This window comes from Squalius cephalus (genome assembly GCF_949319135.1).
Source record: "Squalius cephalus genome assembly, chromosome: 19".
Lineage (NCBI taxonomy): Eukaryota > Metazoa > Chordata > Actinopteri > Cypriniformes > Leuciscidae > Squalius > Squalius cephalus.
In genome coordinates, this window is record NC_137140.1 from 855,762 (window position 1) to 875,461 (window position 19,700).

General features: G+C 37.6%; 2 protein-coding genes across 3 annotated transcripts; both read right to left on the reverse strand.

The window, feature by feature from the left end:
* Positions 1 to 189: 189 nt before the first annotated feature.
* map2k4b (mitogen-activated protein kinase kinase 4b) lies at positions 190 to 10,576 on the reverse strand. Of its 2 annotated transcripts, XM_079852013.1 has the most exons (13): positions 10,241 to 10,576; positions 8,723 to 8,758; positions 8,537 to 8,569; positions 7,663 to 7,765; positions 7,196 to 7,370; positions 5,042 to 5,161; positions 4,772 to 4,891; positions 3,929 to 3,980; positions 3,690 to 3,817; positions 3,524 to 3,601; positions 3,297 to 3,445; positions 2,557 to 2,602; positions 190 to 2,044 (listed from the first exon to the last, which is right to left on the reverse strand). In XM_079852013.1, exons 1-13 carry the CDS (start codon positions 10,341 to 10,343, stop codon positions 1,931 to 1,933), a joined length of 1,257 nt encoding a protein of 418 aa, XP_079708139.1. In that variant the 5' UTR covers positions 10,344 to 10,576; the 3' UTR covers positions 190 to 1,930. The 2 variants fall into 2 exon arrangements, with proteins under 2 accessions (XP_079708139.1, XP_079708140.1); XM_079852014.1 differs by lacking the exon at positions 8,537 to 8,569.
* A 508-nt stretch (positions 10,577 to 11,084) lies between these two features.
* adprm (ADP-ribose/CDP-alcohol diphosphatase, manganese-dependent) lies at positions 11,085 to 19,480 on the reverse strand. Its single transcript, XM_079852019.1, has 3 exons — positions 18,742 to 19,480; positions 17,433 to 17,552; positions 11,085 to 11,840 (listed from the first exon to the last, which is right to left on the reverse strand). The coding sequence occupies exons 1-3, from the start codon at positions 19,412 to 19,414 to the stop codon at positions 11,551 to 11,553; spliced, it is 1,083 nt and encodes a 360-aa protein (XP_079708145.1). The 5' UTR covers positions 19,415 to 19,480; the 3' UTR covers positions 11,085 to 11,550.
* Positions 19,481 to 19,700: the final 220 nt, after the last annotated feature.

Consider the following 19,700-nt stretch of genomic DNA (forward strand, 5'->3'; position numbering starts at 1 on the left):
CGAGTTACACTCAAGATATTTTAAGGCATGAAGACTTAAATATGTAATTTTGATGATCAAAGAGTTTTAAGAGATAAAATGATTGACTACAGGGAGACTTTGAACCCTTATTACTAGATTAAACATTTACAATAATGTCCCTTAAAAATAAACTTCATACGCATTCGAGTCAGAAACCAGACGGACAGGGAATGGCTGAGTATTGGCTTTATTCTATAGCATTAAACCCATCGCTGTGTTCAGATCTAACAGAGCAGAATGACAATAATGTCAACAATCACAACACGCCGATCATATTCATAAACGTCCTCATTAATCATGTGACGAGGGTGATGTTTCCAAACATGAACATACACGGCATTATCCCTGCACATTTCCATGGTACAATTTTTACAGATTCTCACCATACACGTAAAATATTTTCACAGTGATCATTTTTTCCTGTACATATTTCCCACTCTTGATACAATATAATAATACACACATCGCTCTTACAATTATTTTACTCTCCGTACTAAACATTTGCAATGTTCGCACTATTATTTCTTAGATTGACTTTAGGAGGATTTTCTGCTGAACGGTTGACTCTTTTAAAGAGTCACATGATGTGGCGATTCACTTTCAAAACACAAAACTCTCCGAACACTATCCGGTGCCGTATTATTATACAATCAAAATGTTTGATAACCGCTGTACATCTTTTAAAATAAGTGACCTATGGATGAATTCTGTGAGGCGGGTCGTAAGCCGTCATGCCGGATCTGTAGAAATCATGCGAAAGCATCGCTTTAAACGCGAGGACGAGCTTCTGAGGAACGAGTGAATCCAAAGAAAACGGTGTGAATGAAACACATTTACAGTGGATGAGAAGCGAACACGAGACGCTCCCAGCATCGTGGCGTTATATTGCATATTCAGCAAGTAAAGCTACTTTAACATTTCTTTGATGCAGAACAAGACCTTTGCATACGGATTCATTAAACAGAGACACGATGAACGGTGTTAAACACACATGAAGACACACACTGGGATGGAGGCGTTTCATTTTGGTAACATCAACTATTACACTTGATCTGATGGTCTTTGTTTTCTTAAACGAGCAAATTCAAGTTTTGCTTGTTAATATTCCGAAATGATTTTACACACACACGCACACACACACACACACACGCACAGAAAGGCTGTTTTGCTGAATCTGAAGCTTGTTTACACACCGTGATGTAAATGGCTTTTAAATGAGAGCCAGTTCTTATTGCACAAAATGTTTTGGGACTTTCTCTTTAAACACAATCATGTGTTCACACACATAAACGATAGTACAATTATGGTGAAATACTCAGACCCTTAACCAAGACTCTCATTTCACAAATGAGCACAAATCCCGCATTCAACGCTTGTTCTCCGACTCTGCGACGCCTCCAGACTGAAGATGATGTTCTTCCTCAGTGTTTCTGTCTCGTTCTCCAGCACAAACATCCAAACACTCTTAAATCAAGACACATTTACTGGAGAAGGGAAACGACAGGAGATATTAAGTCTTGTTTTCGGAAAATCAAAAATGAAGTGAGTTTGTGCTTAAAACAAAATCAAAATCTGCCAGTGGAGTCAGAAAAATAATCTTAATCCGAAGGGAAATGAAGGCCGTTTCTCTGACGCCACCGGCAGAGATGTGCTCTTGTGTTCAGTCATCTTCAGCCGTCGCTGTCCTCAGTGGATGTGTCTTGATTCACGAATGTCTGTGCTGGAAAACGAGGCAGAGACCCTGAGGAAGAGGAAGCAGTGTTGGGTTCAGAACTGAAACTCCGCCGGAGAGCAAGCGCTGAGGCCGGCTGTGACGTGGTAAACGCGGTGAAATGTGGGCTGGTTACGGGCTGACGCTGTATGAACACCACATGGTGACCGGGCCGTGTGACTGACAGACCGCTCACCATCAGTCAACATACATGGGAGAACTGGGAGACACTGGCATCTGATCCAGGATCTTACACACGTACAACGCCACGTCCACCACTCGCTCCTCGTACATCAGGATGAACGGATGCTTCTGCAGGACACACACACACACACACACACACACATTACAGTCCTAGATCATTTCTACAGCAGCTTCACAGTAATAAACAGGAAAATAACAGAATCACTGATGCAAACTTCATTGAATATGAAAAATTCCCAGCTCATTCTTCAGATCAACTCAGTTCATTTACAGTCACTGTTGCAAAGTAGTTTTTTTTGTCTAAACTGAAAACCTAGAATCACTTTAAATGCTGTGAGTGCATCACGCCATTATAGCGTACAGTACAAAAGGATATTAATTCTTAGACCTGCTAAAGATTGCATACGTCAGTTTTATTAAAGTTTAGTGTTCTTGAAGGTCGTCTACATGTACGAATAGGGAAAATGAGCATGTACAATTAAATATTCAATAAAAAAAAAAGAATACTGACCAATAATCCAATAGTGCATCCCTAAAAATATATAATTGTACACGAGCATGTTTAAATGAGAATGAATAGTTTTGATTAAAAAGCACAGTGTAAAAGCAGGATGACGTACCAGCAGTTCTCTGTACTTTGGCCTTTTTGACTCGTCCTTCGTAAGGCTGTGGGAAGGCAGAGAGTCACATGATCAAACAGGCGCGTCACATGATCAAACAGACGTGTCACATGATCAAACAGACGCGTCACATGATCACACAGACGTGTCACATGATCACACAGACGTGTCACATGATCAAACAGACGCGTCACATGATCAAACAGACGCATCACATGATCAAACAGACGTGTCACATGATCAAACAGACGCGTCACATGATCAAACAGACGCGTCACATGATCAAACAGACGTGTCACATGATCACACAGATGTGTCACATGATCAAACAGACGTGTCACATTATCACACAGACGCTTCACATGATCAAACAGACGCGTCACATGATCACAGACGTGTCACATGATCAAACAGACGCGTCACATGATCAAACAGACGTGTCACATGATCACACAGATGTGTCACATGATCAAACAGACGTGTCACATTATCACACAGACGCGTCACATGATCAAACAGACGCGTCACATGATCACACAGACGTGTCACATGATCACACAGACGTGTCACATGATCACACAGACGTGTCACATGATCACACAGATGTGTCACATGATCAAACAGACGTGTCACATGATCACACAGACGCTTCACATGATCACACAGACGTGTCACATGATCACACAGACGTGTCACATGATGAGATGATCACATGATCAGGCCCAGGTTCGGAAGCTCACCATAGATTGACGAACTGGATGAATTTGGGAGAGAACTGGCGTTCCTCGGAGCTGCTGAGCTGAGGAGGGTCTCCCTTCACCACCTGAGTCAGCTGATCAAACACACTGTTCCAGCGGGGGTAGGGGAAGCGTCCCGTCGCCAGCTCGTACTGCAACACACACACACACACACCCGCGTCACACACTCTTACATCATCAGGACCTGAGGAGAGTGAGTGGAGACGTACCAACGTGATTCCCAAACTCCAGACGTCCGAGCGAACATCGTAACCCTGTCTGGAGGCGCTGGGGTCGATCCGCTCCGGCTGAAAACACCACAACACATCTTCATCATCATCACATCACCATCATCACATTCATCATCATCATCATCACCAGAGAGCCGTCACTCACAGCCATGTACGGTCGGCAGCCGGCGTCTCTGGTCTTGGCGATGGAGTCGACCAGCTGTCCACTGATGCCGAAATCACACAGTTTAATGTTGCCGTTTCTGTCCAGGAGAATGTTGGAGGGTTTGATGTCTGAAAACAAGCCCAGCGTTCATTCTCTCGTTCACTCACTCGCTCTTTCGCTCCAGCGTCAGAAAACAAACTCAGCCATTTAATGGTGTAATTGCTTCAGCATGGACTCACCTCTGTGGATGATCTTCAAGTTTTCTTTCAAGTGATTCAGTGCTTTCACAGTCTGCACACAATACAGGCACACAAGACTTCAGTAAGAATTATTATGAATACTTCATAATAATTTGAATATTATTTATTATAATAATAATAATAACATTACTATTCACAAAATGATGAAAATGTTTAAGTTTGTATTATGATTATTGCCATTATAATTTCTATTATTAATAATAATAATAATATAATGTATTATAATTTTATAATTGTATTATAAATAATGATGATTTTTACAGTATATTTTAAATATTTAAAATATATATATGTACATATATATATATATATATATATATATATATATATATATATATACACAAATATTTTTGATAATAATTATAAACAATTTCTAAATTGTATTGTAAAAATCTATTATTTATAATAATATAGCATTATTATTACTACTACTATTATTAATAAGTATTTATTTTTATTATTAAATTATTGTTATTATCATTATTTATAATAATGATAATTAATAATAATAATAATAATAATAATAATAATAAATGTATTGTACATTGGAAAATTTCACTGTAAGAAAATATAGTTATTATTTAATAAATATTAAAGATCAATATATCACTATTATTATTACTTATTTTTTTACATTTTACTATAAAGGTATTATTGACATCATTCTTTAATAATAATAATAATGAAAATGTATTAGGATTTTATTTTATTATCAATAATAATTACTAGTGTTGTTAATTATTATTATTATTATTATTATTATTACTACCACTACTACAACAATAAATAAGCTTTTGTTGATGTATGAAATCAGTGACTTACTGCTAATGTAATCTTGCCTAATATTTCCTCTGGAATGACGTCATCTAATGCACAATATACATATTTGTAGAATTTGTCGAGGGAGGTAGACATCAGTTCCATGCAGATCCAGCAGTCGCCCTGTACACAAATGCACACACACACACACACACACACACACACACAAACACACACACACACACACACACAGACACAGACAGAGGTCAGGCCGGTGCGACTCCATCGGGACACAGCAGCAGTGTGTGTGTGTGTGTGTGTTCATCATCTGACCTCGCGGAACAGAGCGCCGTAAAACTGGACGATATACGGGCAGTCGCTGCTCCTCATCACCACATCCAGATCCATGAGCAGCTGCTTCTGCTCCTTCTCATCCACAGTGGAGCGGATCCGCTGCGGGACACACAACAACTCAACTCACGTTTATATGTGTAGCGCTTTCCACAATACACATCGTTTAAAAGCAGCTTTACAGAAAATGTCCACATTACAATTTAGAGAGATCTGTTATCAGAGGAAAATGTCTAAGTTATGCATTTCAGAAATGTACATATACAAATCACAGTTAGCGAAAAAGGTATTAACTATGTAATAATGTAATTCAGAAACAATGAAAAATAATGAATACTTGTTTGATACACTGGGATCAGATCACACACACACACACACACACACACACACACACACACACACACACACACACACACACACAGGCCGCTCATCATGTCTGCTTCGACAGACAATTATGAAACTATTGATCAGAAGCAGATTCTATTCTTGATGATGTTTTTATGTTTTAACAGAACGCAGGCTCGATAGCAGTGCAGTGATGTCTGTCTGACCCTAGAGGACACACTCACAGTCACAGTCACAGTCACAGTCACAGTCACACTCACACTCACAGTCACACTCACAGTCACAATCACACTCACACTCACACTCACACTCACAGTCACACTCAGTCACACTCACAGTCACACTCACAGTCACACTCACAGTCACACTCACAGTCACACTCACACTCACACTCACAGTCACACTCACAGTCACACTCACAGTCAGTCAGTCACACTCACACTCACAGTCACACTCACACTCTCTCTCACACACTCTCACTCTCACAGTCACTCTCACAGTCACTCTCACAGTCACTCTCACAGTCACTCTCACACTCACTCTCACACTCACTCTCACACTCACTCTCACAGTCACTCTCACACTCACTCTCACTCTCACACTCACTCTCACACTCACTCTCACACTCACTCTCACACTCACTCTCACACTCACTCTCACACTCACTCTCACACTCACTCTCACACTCACTCTCACACTCACTCTCACACTCACTCTCACACTCACTCTCACACTCACTCTCACACTCACTCTCACACTCACTCTCACACTCACTCTCACACTCACTCTCACACTCACTCTCACACTCACTCTCACACTCACTCTCACACTCTCACACTCACTCTCACACTCACTCTCTCTCTCACACTCACTCTCACAGTCACTCTCACAGTCACTCTCACTCACACTCTCTCTCACACTCTCTCTCACACTCTCTCTCACTCTCACTCTCACACTCTCTCTCACACTCACACTCACACTCACTCTCACACTCACTCTCACACTCACACTCACTCTCACACTCACTCTCACACTCACTCTCACACTCACTCTCACACTCACTCTCACACTCACTCTCACACTCACACTCACACTCACACTCACACTCACTCTCACACTCACTCTCACACTCACTCTCACACTCACACTCACACTCACACTCACACTCACACTCACACTCACACTCACTCTCACACTCACTCTCACTCACTCTCACACTCACACTCACACTCACACTCACACTCACACTCACACTCACTCTCACTCTCACTCTCACACTCACTCTCACACTCACTCTCACACTCACTCTCACTCTCACACTCACTCTCACACTCACTCTCACACTCACTCTCACACTCACTCTCTCACTCACTCTCTCACTCTCACACTCACTCTCACACTCACTCTCACAATCACACTCACAAAATCTCACACACTCACTCACACTCACGATTAAATGCATCCAAAATAAAAGTTTGTTTACATATGTGTGTACTGTGTATAATTATTTTGTATATATAAATACACACACATGCATGTATATATTTAAGAAATATTTGCATGTACATACTGTATATATATATTAAATAACTATTTTATAAATAACACATTTTTCTTAAATATATACATGCATGTGTGTGTATTTATATATACAAAATAATTATACACACACATATATTATGTAAACACAAACTTTTATTTGGGATGCAATTAATCGTTGGCCAGCAGAATTTAATGTAAGAATAGAAAAAGGAAAGGGCAAAACTGAACGTATGAAAGCATCTGAATCACCTTGACGGCCATGATCTGCCCGCTGGGTTTGTGCACCATGTTGTTGACGGAGCCGTACGCTCCTCTCCCGATCTCTCCCAGATCCTTCAGGTCCTCGGCAGTGAAGTCACAGTGCTGTTCTGGAGAAATCTTCAGCTTCCCCGAGGACTCGATGCTGTGTGTGCGCAGACGCTCTCTAAAAGTCATCGCGCAGAAATAATGACTTGTCAAACTGATTTCCTGAACCCATCTGCTATTGGCTAAGCAAACCAATAGCCCCGCCCCCAAACTCACACCATTGGTTGAGCCAGTGCTGAGTTGTTCAAACAAACAGTGATGTTCTAAGCTGAGCTCTGGGAAATCAGCATCACTTATAGTTTCTCTGCATATGTAACATCAAATTTGACATGCGTGAGCTGTGTGTGAGTGCGTGTGCGTGTGTGTGTGTGTGTATGTGTGTGTGTGCGTGTGCGTGGTGACGCACTCACATGTGTGGATTCTGGAAAGGAGGAGCCGGCGTGACGATGGGCAGACGAGTGGTCGGTTTGACCGGTGGATTGGCAAAGTTTAACTTAAGTGCTTTGCGTTTACCTGTGAAGGAGGAGAAAGTTCACTTTTTCTTGTTTTGCATGACAACACATTCAACTAATTTAACAGGAAGCAAGAAATGAAAATGTGAATAAAAAATATGAGATGATTCCAGATGATTGAAAACAACTCTTGTTGAAGTGATGTTTGCTATTATCTTTTGCAAGGACACGCACTAATCACAACTTCTTCAAAAAATGTCAAAATTATTCTAGACTATTAGATTCATATGTAGCTCACTCTGGTCTTAAAGCGACAGTTCACCCAAAAATGTCAATTCTGTCATCTTTTACTCTCCCTCAGGTTGTTCAAACCCGTAACACTTTCATTCATCTTCAGAACACAAATGAAGATATTTGTAATTAAATCTGAGAGTTTTCTGTCCCTCCATTGAAAGTCTGTTCACCCAAAACTCTGACGCTTCAAAACGTTCATAAAGAGATGGTAAAATAAATACGGTTGAGCTTCCGTTGCCCTGTGTATGCGTGTTTATACGTGAATACAAGCTAAAAGTCCCCTGTATCAATCATTTTATCCCTTAAAACTCATCATTGATCACCAAAATTACATATTTAAATGTTTTTTTTCTTTGAAAACAAAAAAAATGTCTTCATGCCTTAAGATATCTTGAATGTAACTCAATGAATGTAACTGGAAACTGATGACAGTATTTCTGAGTGAACTCTCGCTTTAAACCGTTCGGGAGGCAGAAATCCTCCTGTTTTCTGGAGAGAACCCGCAGATAGATTACAATAGCACAGAAAACTGGCTTACTTTGGGTTACTCCAGTCAGATTTATCTGAAATCCTACAGAAAAAGGAAAACAATGATGAAAACGCATGCAGATGATGATGAAGGTGTAAATAAGAATGAGGCGTGTGTGAGTGTGTGTGTGTGTGTGTGTGTGTGTGTGTGTGTGTGTGTGTGTGTATGTGTGTGTGTGTGAGCGGCTCACAGTACCTGTTTCATTCTGACACCTCCAGCATGTGTTGGAATCTGAACGAGGAGGAAGAAGAATTCATTTACAAATGACAAACAATCAATGAGACAGACACAGAATGTTCAGCTCAATGGAAAAACACGTGATATTAATAGCTGCTATTAATCATTCTTCATGCGTTCCATTCCCAGACAGCAACATAGTGTCGGCCCTGATCCGGCCCGCATACGCATTGAATCCACATGTTCCAGATCATGTGGCCCGGATCTGAGCCGACAATATGTTGCTGTCTGGGTTAGTATGCATGTAATTGATAACTCCTGCATGCATTTATCTATAGAGCATTAACATTACTGTATCATGCATAATAGCAACTGTAACATTATAATATCTGCCAAATGCATAAATGTAACACTATATTATCTTCCAAATGCATAAATGTAACATTATAATATTGTTGCATTTATGTAGAAACATTGTAGCATCTGCCAAATGCATAAATGTTACATTATAATATTATTACATTTATGTAGAAACATTGTAGCATCTGCAACATTATAGCATCTTCCAAATGCATAAATGTAACACTATAGAATCTTCCAAATGCATAAATGTAACATAGCACCTGCCAAATGCATAAATGTAACATTATAATATCTGGCAAATGCATAAATGTAACATTATAATATTGTTACATTTATGTAGAAACATTGTAGCATCTGCCAAATGCATAAATGTTACATTATAATATCTTCCAAATGCATAAATGTAACACTACAGAATCTTCCAAATGCATAAATGTAACTTTATAATATCTGCCAAATGCATAAATGTAACACTACAGAATCTTCCAAATGCATAAATGTAACATTATATCATCTGCCAAATGCATAAATGTAACACTATAGGATCTTACAAAATCATACATGTAACATTATAATATCTAACAAATGCATAAATGTAACATTATAATATCTGGCAAATGCATAAATGTAACATAGTATCTGCCAAATGCATAAATGTAACATTATAATATATGGCAAATGCATAAATGTAACATAGTATCTGCCAAATGCATAAATGTAACATTAATGCATACATGTAAGATTATAATATCTAACAAATGCATAAATGTAACATTGCAGTATCATTATGATTCTGTTACAATACTGAACAAGGTGCGTGTACAACACCCAGTGAGTGAGTAGTCTAGATGGACAGCACTGAGAGGAACAGCTCGTTTTAGCATCGGTTTGATGCCACAAAACAAAACAAAACACGACGCGAGTCAGTGGGAAGGCCTACAGCCTCACCAGAGCAAAGCAGCCTGAGGACGAGGACTGAAACATTTCAGAAACACTGTAACACACTGTGACACAGTAACACACGAAGCGTCGGGGGGAGAGAGAGAGAGAGAGAGAGAGAGAGAGAGAGAGAGAGAGAAGGCCTGGCCTAAACACTTGAGCTGAGCTCACGATGCACCAGCACCTGAAGCTCGTGCGGTTGTGTGTGTGTGTGTGTGTGTGTGTGTGTCTTACCCTGCGTGTTGCTCAGGTGTTGCATCACGGGTCCCGCAGCGCTGAGGCTCCTGATACACGGGGTTGTTGGTGAGTTGCTGTTACTGGGACTGTGAGTCGCCATTGTGGATCTGCTTGATTCCAGCAGCAGAGCGACTCTTCAGCGCGACACACACACACACACACACACACTACTGGAGGAAACCGAGGAGGGTTCCGCTCCCCATTCGGTTGAGTTTAGAAACGAGGGGGTTAAAGGTCCTCAGGCGGGACAGCACAGTCTGGTTCGGGGAGCAGAAACTGGAACTGCGCCGCTTAAAACTCTCTCTGTGTGTGTGTGTGTGTGTGTGTGTGTGTGTGTGTGTGTTTGAGGTTGCCAGGTGCACGATAACTCCCCGCTCGAGGGATCATTCAAAACACATAACATAACATAATTTATGTTAAATGATGACACAAACTTGAAACAAACTTTTATAGAAGTCTGTATACAATGTAATAATAATAATAATATAATAATATATATATATATATAATTGGACATTTCTAATATTATTTCCTCCTATTTCATTTGTTGTTGGCATAAAAAATTCGAACAATCTAACTTAACAGTTTGTAAATATATGTGTGTGTGTATCTATCTATCTATCTATCTATCTATATATATATATATATATATATATATATATATATATATATATATATAAACTTTTGTTAGATGCAATTAATCAAATTTTTCAACACTAATATAAATAAAAAAGAAAAATGTAATTAAGTATACACATGTAAAATTATATATATATATATACACACACACACACTCACACACACACACACACACACACACACACACACACACACACACACACACACATATTTATTTATTTATACATAATATAGTTATCATAATTCTTTGTGTGTAAATATACTTGGCAATAAATATATTCCAAATCTGATACATATAGCATTTTTTATTTATTTAAATCCCCCTGTAGTCAATCATTTTATCCCTTAAAACTCGTCTTTGATCACCAAAATTACACACTGAAACGCTTTCCCTTGAAAAAAAAATTCTACATGCCTTAAAATAAATATCTTGAATGTAACCCGACACCCATGCCTCATTTAGTATATGCGGATCTATGAATATGCAAATGAGCCCCGCCTCCACTCACTCACTCAGCTCAGAGATCCACTCGTTGACTCGACAGTGCTGTTTACTCATAAACACATCTTATGAAGTTAATAAATCTCAGATGCAACAGCAGAGACTGAGATGATCATACAGATGGTGTTTGTTTGTTTTAATTCCATCGTTCATTGACAGTAATCTCTCATGGATATCTGAGGACTCTGTCTGCGGTTCTTCCACTGCCCTTGAGAAGCATCTGGTCCTCGTACACGTACACCGTCCCGAAGGCGCTGGTGTCGGGGGGGGTCTCGATCACCCCCTCCAGTGTGATGTGGTGAACGCCCGACGGGTCGGTGCAGAACCCTCCGTCATGATCGTGTCCCGAGATGAAGATCATCACACTCTTATGAGCTCGCAGGACCGACAGAAGCTCCTCGTAGTTCCAGGCCAGACAGATGGAGTCCGTGGCGTCCGGGTGAACGGGGAGATGACCTGCAATCACACACACACACCACATCAAGACCAGGAGCCTGTACCATGACGGTAGTTTAACAAACTCAGGGTTACAGGATTAGCCACGACGCATGTGCGAGAACTGAGAAGATGACGCTCACGATCATGATGGGAAAGTGTGAAAGGTAAAGCCATTCACTGGTAAGGCACTTTTACGTTTTAACCATCGGTTTCTCACGATTCGGACATCCAGGAAATGCACACTTTAGAACCATTTTAAACACTACATCGAGACCCATCTGCGTCCTTGTCTCAGTTCTCGCGCATGCGTCTCGTGAACTCACTCAGAGAAACACAGAAGAAAATGAAGAGTTGAATAAAGTTGTTATTTTAAACTTAAGGTTGAGTCACTGTAGTCACTCGGACTATTTTAACGATGTCTTTACTAACTTTTCTGAGCCGGCAGAATGAAATAACAGAGAAGCCTATGGAGGAGTGAGACAGCTCTCAGATTTCAACAAAAATATCTTAATTTGTGTTCCGAAGATGAAAGAGAGTCTGACGGGGTTGAACAACATGAAGGAGAGTAATTACTGAACAGAACTTTAATTTTTGGCTGAACTAACCCTTTAACTCCATTCATGAGAGTGTCATATTTAATCTAAATGTGTACATCAGATGTAAAACAGAGTTTAAATCATTATTTTATGTATTTAAACTCTTATAGTGAACATGCACTGTATTTATGATTAGGACTTGAATATTAAAGTGGTTTTCCTTCATCAGCCGTCAGTCCCTCAGATCAACACCGGTGTCGCCAAACTGCTCGTCTCTAATGTTCGTACGCATGATCAGAGTTTGCGTTCAGGTGTAGAATATTAATATGCTCACTGAAGACAGAAGCAGAACATTAATATACTCACTGCAGAATATTAATATACTCACTGCAGAATATTAATATACTCACTGCAGAATATTAATATACTCACTGCAGAATATTAATATACTCACTGCAGAATATTAATATACTCACAGCAGAATATTAATATACTCACTGCAGAACATTAATATACTCACTGCAGAATATTAATATACTCACTGCAGAACATTAAAATACTCACTGCAGAACATTAATATACTCACTGCAGAACATTAATATACTCACTGCAGAATATGAATATACTCACTGCAGAACATTAATATACTCACTGCAGAACATTAATATACTCACCGCAGAACATTAATATACTCACTGCAGAATATGAATATACTCACTGCAGAACATTAATATACTCACTGCAGAATATGAATATACTCACTGCAGAACATTAATATACTCACTGCAGAATATGAATATACTCACTGCAGAATATTAATATACTCACTGCAGAATATTAATATACTCACTGCAGAACATTAATATACTCACTGCAGAATATTAATATACTCACTGCAGAACATGAATATACTCACTGGAGAACATTAATATACTCACTGCAGAATATGAATATACTCACTGCAGAACATGAATATACTCACTGCAGAATATTATTATACTCACTGCAGAACATTAAAATACTCACTGCAGAACATTAATATACTCACTGCAGAACATTAATATACTCACTGCAGAATATTAATATACTCACTGCAGAACATGAATATACTCACTGCAGAACATTAATATACTCACTGCAGAATATTAATATACTCACTGCAGAACATGAATATACTCACTGCAGAATATTAATATACTCACTGCAGAACATTAATATACTCACTGAAGAACATTAATATACTCACTGCAGAACATTAATATACTCACTGTAGAACATTAATATACTCACTGTAGAACATTAATATACTCACTGCAGAATATTAATATACTCACTGCAGAACATTAATATACTCACTGCAGAACATTAATATACTCACTGCAGAACATGAATATACTCACTGCAGAATATTAATATACTCACTGCAGAACATGAATATACTCACTGCAGAACATTAATATACTCACTGCAGAACATTAATATACTCACTGCAGAATATGAATATACTCACTGCAGAACATTAATATACTCACTGCAGAACATTAATATACTCACTGCAGAATATTAATATACTCACTGCAGAACATGAATATACTCACTGCAGAACATGAATATACTCACTGCAGAATATGAATATACTCACTGCAGAATATTAATATACTCACTGCAGAATATGAATATACTCACTGCAGAATATGAATATACTCACTGCAGAACATTAATATACTCACTGCAGAACATTAATATACTCACTGCAGAACATTAATATACTCACTGCAGAATATTAATATACTCACTGCAGAATATTAATATACTCACTGCAGAACATTAATATACTCACTGCAGAACATTAATATACTCACTGCAGAATATTAATATACTCACTGCAGAATATTAATATACTCACTGCAGAATATTAATATACTCACTGCAGAATATGAATATACTCACTGCAGAACATGAATATACTCACTGCAGAACATTAATATACTCACTGCAGAACATGAATATACTCACTGCAGAACATTAATATACTCACTGCAGAATATGAATATACTCACTGCAGAATATGAATATACTCACTGCAGAACATTAATATACTCACTGCAGAACATTAATATACTCACTGCAGAACATTAATATACTCACTGCAGAACATGAATATACTCACTGCAGAACATTAATATACTCACTGCAGAACATTAATATACTCACTGCAGAACATTAATATACTCACTGCAGAACATGAAAATACTCACTGCAGAACATTAATATACTCACTGCAGAACATTAATATACTCACAGCAGAACATTAATATACTCACAGCAGAACATGAAAATACTCACTGCAGAACATTAATATACTCACTGCAGAACATTAATATACTCACTGCAGAATATTAATATACTCACTGCAGAACATTAATATACTCACTGCAGAACATTAATATACTCACTGCAGAATATTAATATACTCACTGCAGAACATTAATATACTCACTGCAGAACATTAATATACTCACTGCAGAACATTAATATACTCACAGCAGAACATTAATATACTCACAGCAGAACATGAAAATACTCACTGCAGAACATTAATATACTCACTGCAGAACATTAATATACTCACTGCAGAATATTAATATACTCACTGCAGAACATTAATATACTCACTGCAGAACATTAATATACTCACTGCAGAACATTAATATACTCACAGCAGAACATTAATATACTCACTGCAGAACATGAATATACTCACTGCAGAACATTAATATACTCACTGCAGAATATGAATATACTCACTGCAGAACATTAATATACTCACTGCAGAATATTAATATACTCACTGCAGAATATTAATATACTCACTGCAGAACATTAATATACTCACTGCAGAACATTAATATACTCACTGCAGAACATTAATATACTCACAGCAGAACATTAATATACTCATTGCAGAATATTAATATACTCACTGCAGAACATTAATATACTCACTGCAGAATATTAATATACTCACTGCAGAATATTAATATACTCACTGCAGAACATTAATATACTCACAGCAGAACATGAAAATACTCACTGCAGAATATTAATATACTCACTGCAGAACATTAATATACTCACTGCAGAATATGAATATACTCACTGCAGAACATTAATATACTCACTGCAGAATATTAATATACTCACTGCAGAACATGAAAATACTCACTGCAGAACATTAATATACTCACTGCAGAACATTAATATACTCACTGCAGAACATGAAAATACTCACTGCAGAACATTAATATACTCACTGCAGAACATTAATATACTCACTGCAGAATATTAATATACTCACTGCAGAACATTAATATACTCACTGCAGAACATTAATATACTCACTGCAGAACATTAATATACTCACAGCAGAACATTAATATACTCATTGCAGAATATTAATATACTCACTGCAGAACATTAATATACTCACTGCAGAATATTAATATACTCACTGCAGAATATTAATATACTCACTGAAGAATATTAATATACTCACTGCAGAACATTAATATACTCACTGCAGAACATTAATATATTCACTGCAGAATATTAATATACTCACTGCAGAACATGAAAATACTCACTGCAGAACATTAATATACTCACTGCAGAACATTAATATACTCACTGCAGAACATGAAAATACTCACTGCAGAACATTAATATACTCACTGCAGAACATTAATATACTCACTGCAGAATATTAATATACTCACTGCAGAACATTAATATACTCACTGCAGAACATTAATATACTCACTGCAGAACATTAATATACTCACAGCAGAACATTAATATACTCATTGCAGAATATTAATATACTCACTGCAGAACATTAATATACTCACTGCAGAATATTAATATACTCACTGCAGAACATTAATATACTCACTGAAGAATATTAATATACTCACTGCAGAACATTAATATACTCACTGCAGAACATTAATATACTCACTGAAGAATATTAATATACTCACTGCAGAACATTAATATACTCACTGCAGAACATTAATATACTCACTGAATAATATTAATATACTCACTGCAGAACATTAATATACTCACTGCAGAACATTAATATACTCACTGCAGAACATGAAAATACTCACTGCAGAACATTAATATACTCACTGCAGAACATTAATATACTCACTGCAGAATATTAATATACTCACTGCAGAACATTAATATACTCACTGCAGAACATTAATATACTCACTGCAGAACATTAATATACTCACAGCAGAACATTAATATACTCATTGCAGAATATTAATATACTCACTGCAGAACATTAATATACTCACTGCAGAATATTAATATACTCACTGCAGAATATTAATATACTCACTGAAGAATATTAATATACTCACTGCAGAACATTAATATACTCACTGCAGAACATTAATATATTCACTGCAGAATATTAATATACTCACTGCAGAACATGAAAATACTCACTGCAGAACATTAATATACTCACTGCAGAACATTAATATACTCACTGCAGAACATGAAAATACTCACTGCAGAACATTAATATACTCACTGCAGAACATTAATATACTCACTGCAGAATATTAATATACTCACTGCAGAACATTAATATACTCACTGCAGAACATTAATATACTCACTGCAGAACATTAATATACTCACAGCAGAACATTAATATACTCATTGCAGAATATTAATATACTCACTGCAGAACATTAATATACTCACTGCAGAATATTAATATACTCACTGCAGAACATTAATATACTCACTGAAGAATATTAATATACTCACTGCAGAACATTAATATACTCACTGCAGAACATTAATATACTCACTGAAGAATATTAATATACTCACTGCAGAACATTAATATACTCACTGCAGAACATTAATATACTCACTGAATAATATTAATATACTCACTGCAGAACATTAATATACTCACTGCAGAACATTAATATACTCACTGCAGAACATTAATATACTCACTGCAGAATATTAATATACTCACTGAAGACAGTGACTCTCTCCTGCCTCTGGTCGGCGAGGGTTAAGACTTCATCGAGCCACTGAAGCTGCTCTGCACTGAATCCTCCATTGAACTTCACAAACCTTTGTTCCAACCCATAATCTGTAAGAAAGCACATAAACAACGAGCCTTCGTATTAATTCACCAAGCAAATGTTTCACATGCCCACTATATACTGTAAACATGATTATTGTTATTAATCAACGGTCTGTTGCGTGATAAGGCTGGTCATCATGTTATGTAAAAAAAAATTATTGTTGCAATTAGTGTTAGAATAACTTTACTGGATTTAATGATACCTCAAATATCCAAGCTGTCACTTAATATAACTTCACATTTCAAGTGGACTAAACTTAACATGTTAAAGCAGCACGAAATGAACACTTACTTTGAGTTGAAAGAAAAAAGATTACAGTGAAGAATAACTTTACTGTGCTTTGGTTTGTTTTTGTAATAATCATGCAATAAAGGGGGGAAAAAATGTCTAGAGTTTTCATATCAGGCGAGTGTACATTTGAATGCTATTTTAATGATTTTATATATATATATATATATATATAGGTTACTCTTTACAATAAGGTTCATTAGTTAACATTAGTTAATGTATTGTTAACTAACAATAAGCAATACATTTGTTACAGTATTTATTAATATTTGTTAATGTTAGCTAATAATAATCCAGCTGTTCATTGTTTGTTCATGTTAGTTCACAGTGCATTAACTAATGTTAACTAATACAACCTTTGATTTTAATAATGTATTAGTAAATGTTGAAATTAATATTAACTAAGATTAATTAATGCTGTAGAAGCATTGTTCATTCTGTTGATTTTTGTTCATTTTACTTGTTTATAATAAGTTCTTGTTACTAACAAACAACTCTATTTCCACTGGGTTTGTATAGTCCAGAGACCCTGTTTGGAGAAAAACAGTGAAAAAAGTCAAATACATAAACAAATGAATAAAAAGAAATAGATAAAAAATAAGTAAATGAGTGAGTGAAACAGTTCAGTACTATAATGAATTGAAAAAAAAAATAAAAAATAATAATTTTTCAAATATTAATATGGGTTTTTTTTTTTTCTTTATACATAGAAAAAACTATAAATCAGCCTTTTAAATTTAGGATGGGGGTCAGAGGTCAGGACCGGCTGGTTGAGGTCTAAATATTTTCCAAATAATATTTTGGACAGTATGTTTTTTTTTTTTTTTCCTTTTCTTTAAACAAAGAAAAAAATATAAATCAGGCTTCTAAAGTTTAGGACGGGGGTCAGGGGTCAGAGGTCAGCACCTGGCGGCTGGTTGAGGTCCGCGTTGCTGTTGTGTTTCTGCAGCAGCTTCATGGCCTGCTGATGCTTCTCGCTGCGCGCGTCTCTCCCGATGACGCTCACGTCGTACGCGTCAAGAAGCACGAATCGAAACCCGGGGGCGGGGCTAAACTCATACGCGTAAATGTCGTCCGCGATGAGGTCACTTCCGGCTCCTGCTTTCCCCGCGCTGTTCAGCGAAGAGGCCATTAGAGTTTCCCTGCTGAAGTTGTAGAACTCGTGATTGCCCCACACATGATGCACATCCACCGAACTCTTCTCGAACTCGGCCATAACCGTGTCTAGCGCTCGTTCCGACGCGTCGCGGCTCTTGTTGTGTCCGTCAATAGCGTCTCCGAGCTGAATGACGCAGCTAACGCGCGTCTCCTCCCAGTGCCGCACCGCGTCCTGAAGCAACGCGACGCTGTTCCTGTAGAAGCGTCTACTTGTCCTCAGATAGTTCATCCCATCATCTATATCTGCGAACTGGACGTCCGCGATTATCCCGAAAGAAAACAACGCTCGCGCGCGATCCTCCATCTTCCGAGACTCCGGGCGTGTGTTTAAACGCGGCCAGTTCAGGCGATATTGTTTGAATTTGTCACGTAATGATAGAGAAAGAGTGGCCTTCAGTTGACAGTTCGTGGAACATACCATCACAGAGAGTGTGTGTGGGGGGGTCAGACAGGGTTGCCAACGCCTCGCGTTCCGTGTAAAACTCGAGCAAACATCAAAACATAAGACGGAGTAATATTAAAGTCCACCTGTTTTTAATCATTTTATCCATTAAAATTCATCTTTGTTCACAAAAATGACATATTTAAACGTTTTTTTCCTTGAAAATAATTCTTTATGTCTTAAAATATCTTGAATTACTTGAATAACTAGTCGACACCCTTGCAGGGCCGGTTCTAGACATTGGGAGGCCCTAGGCAAAACTCAT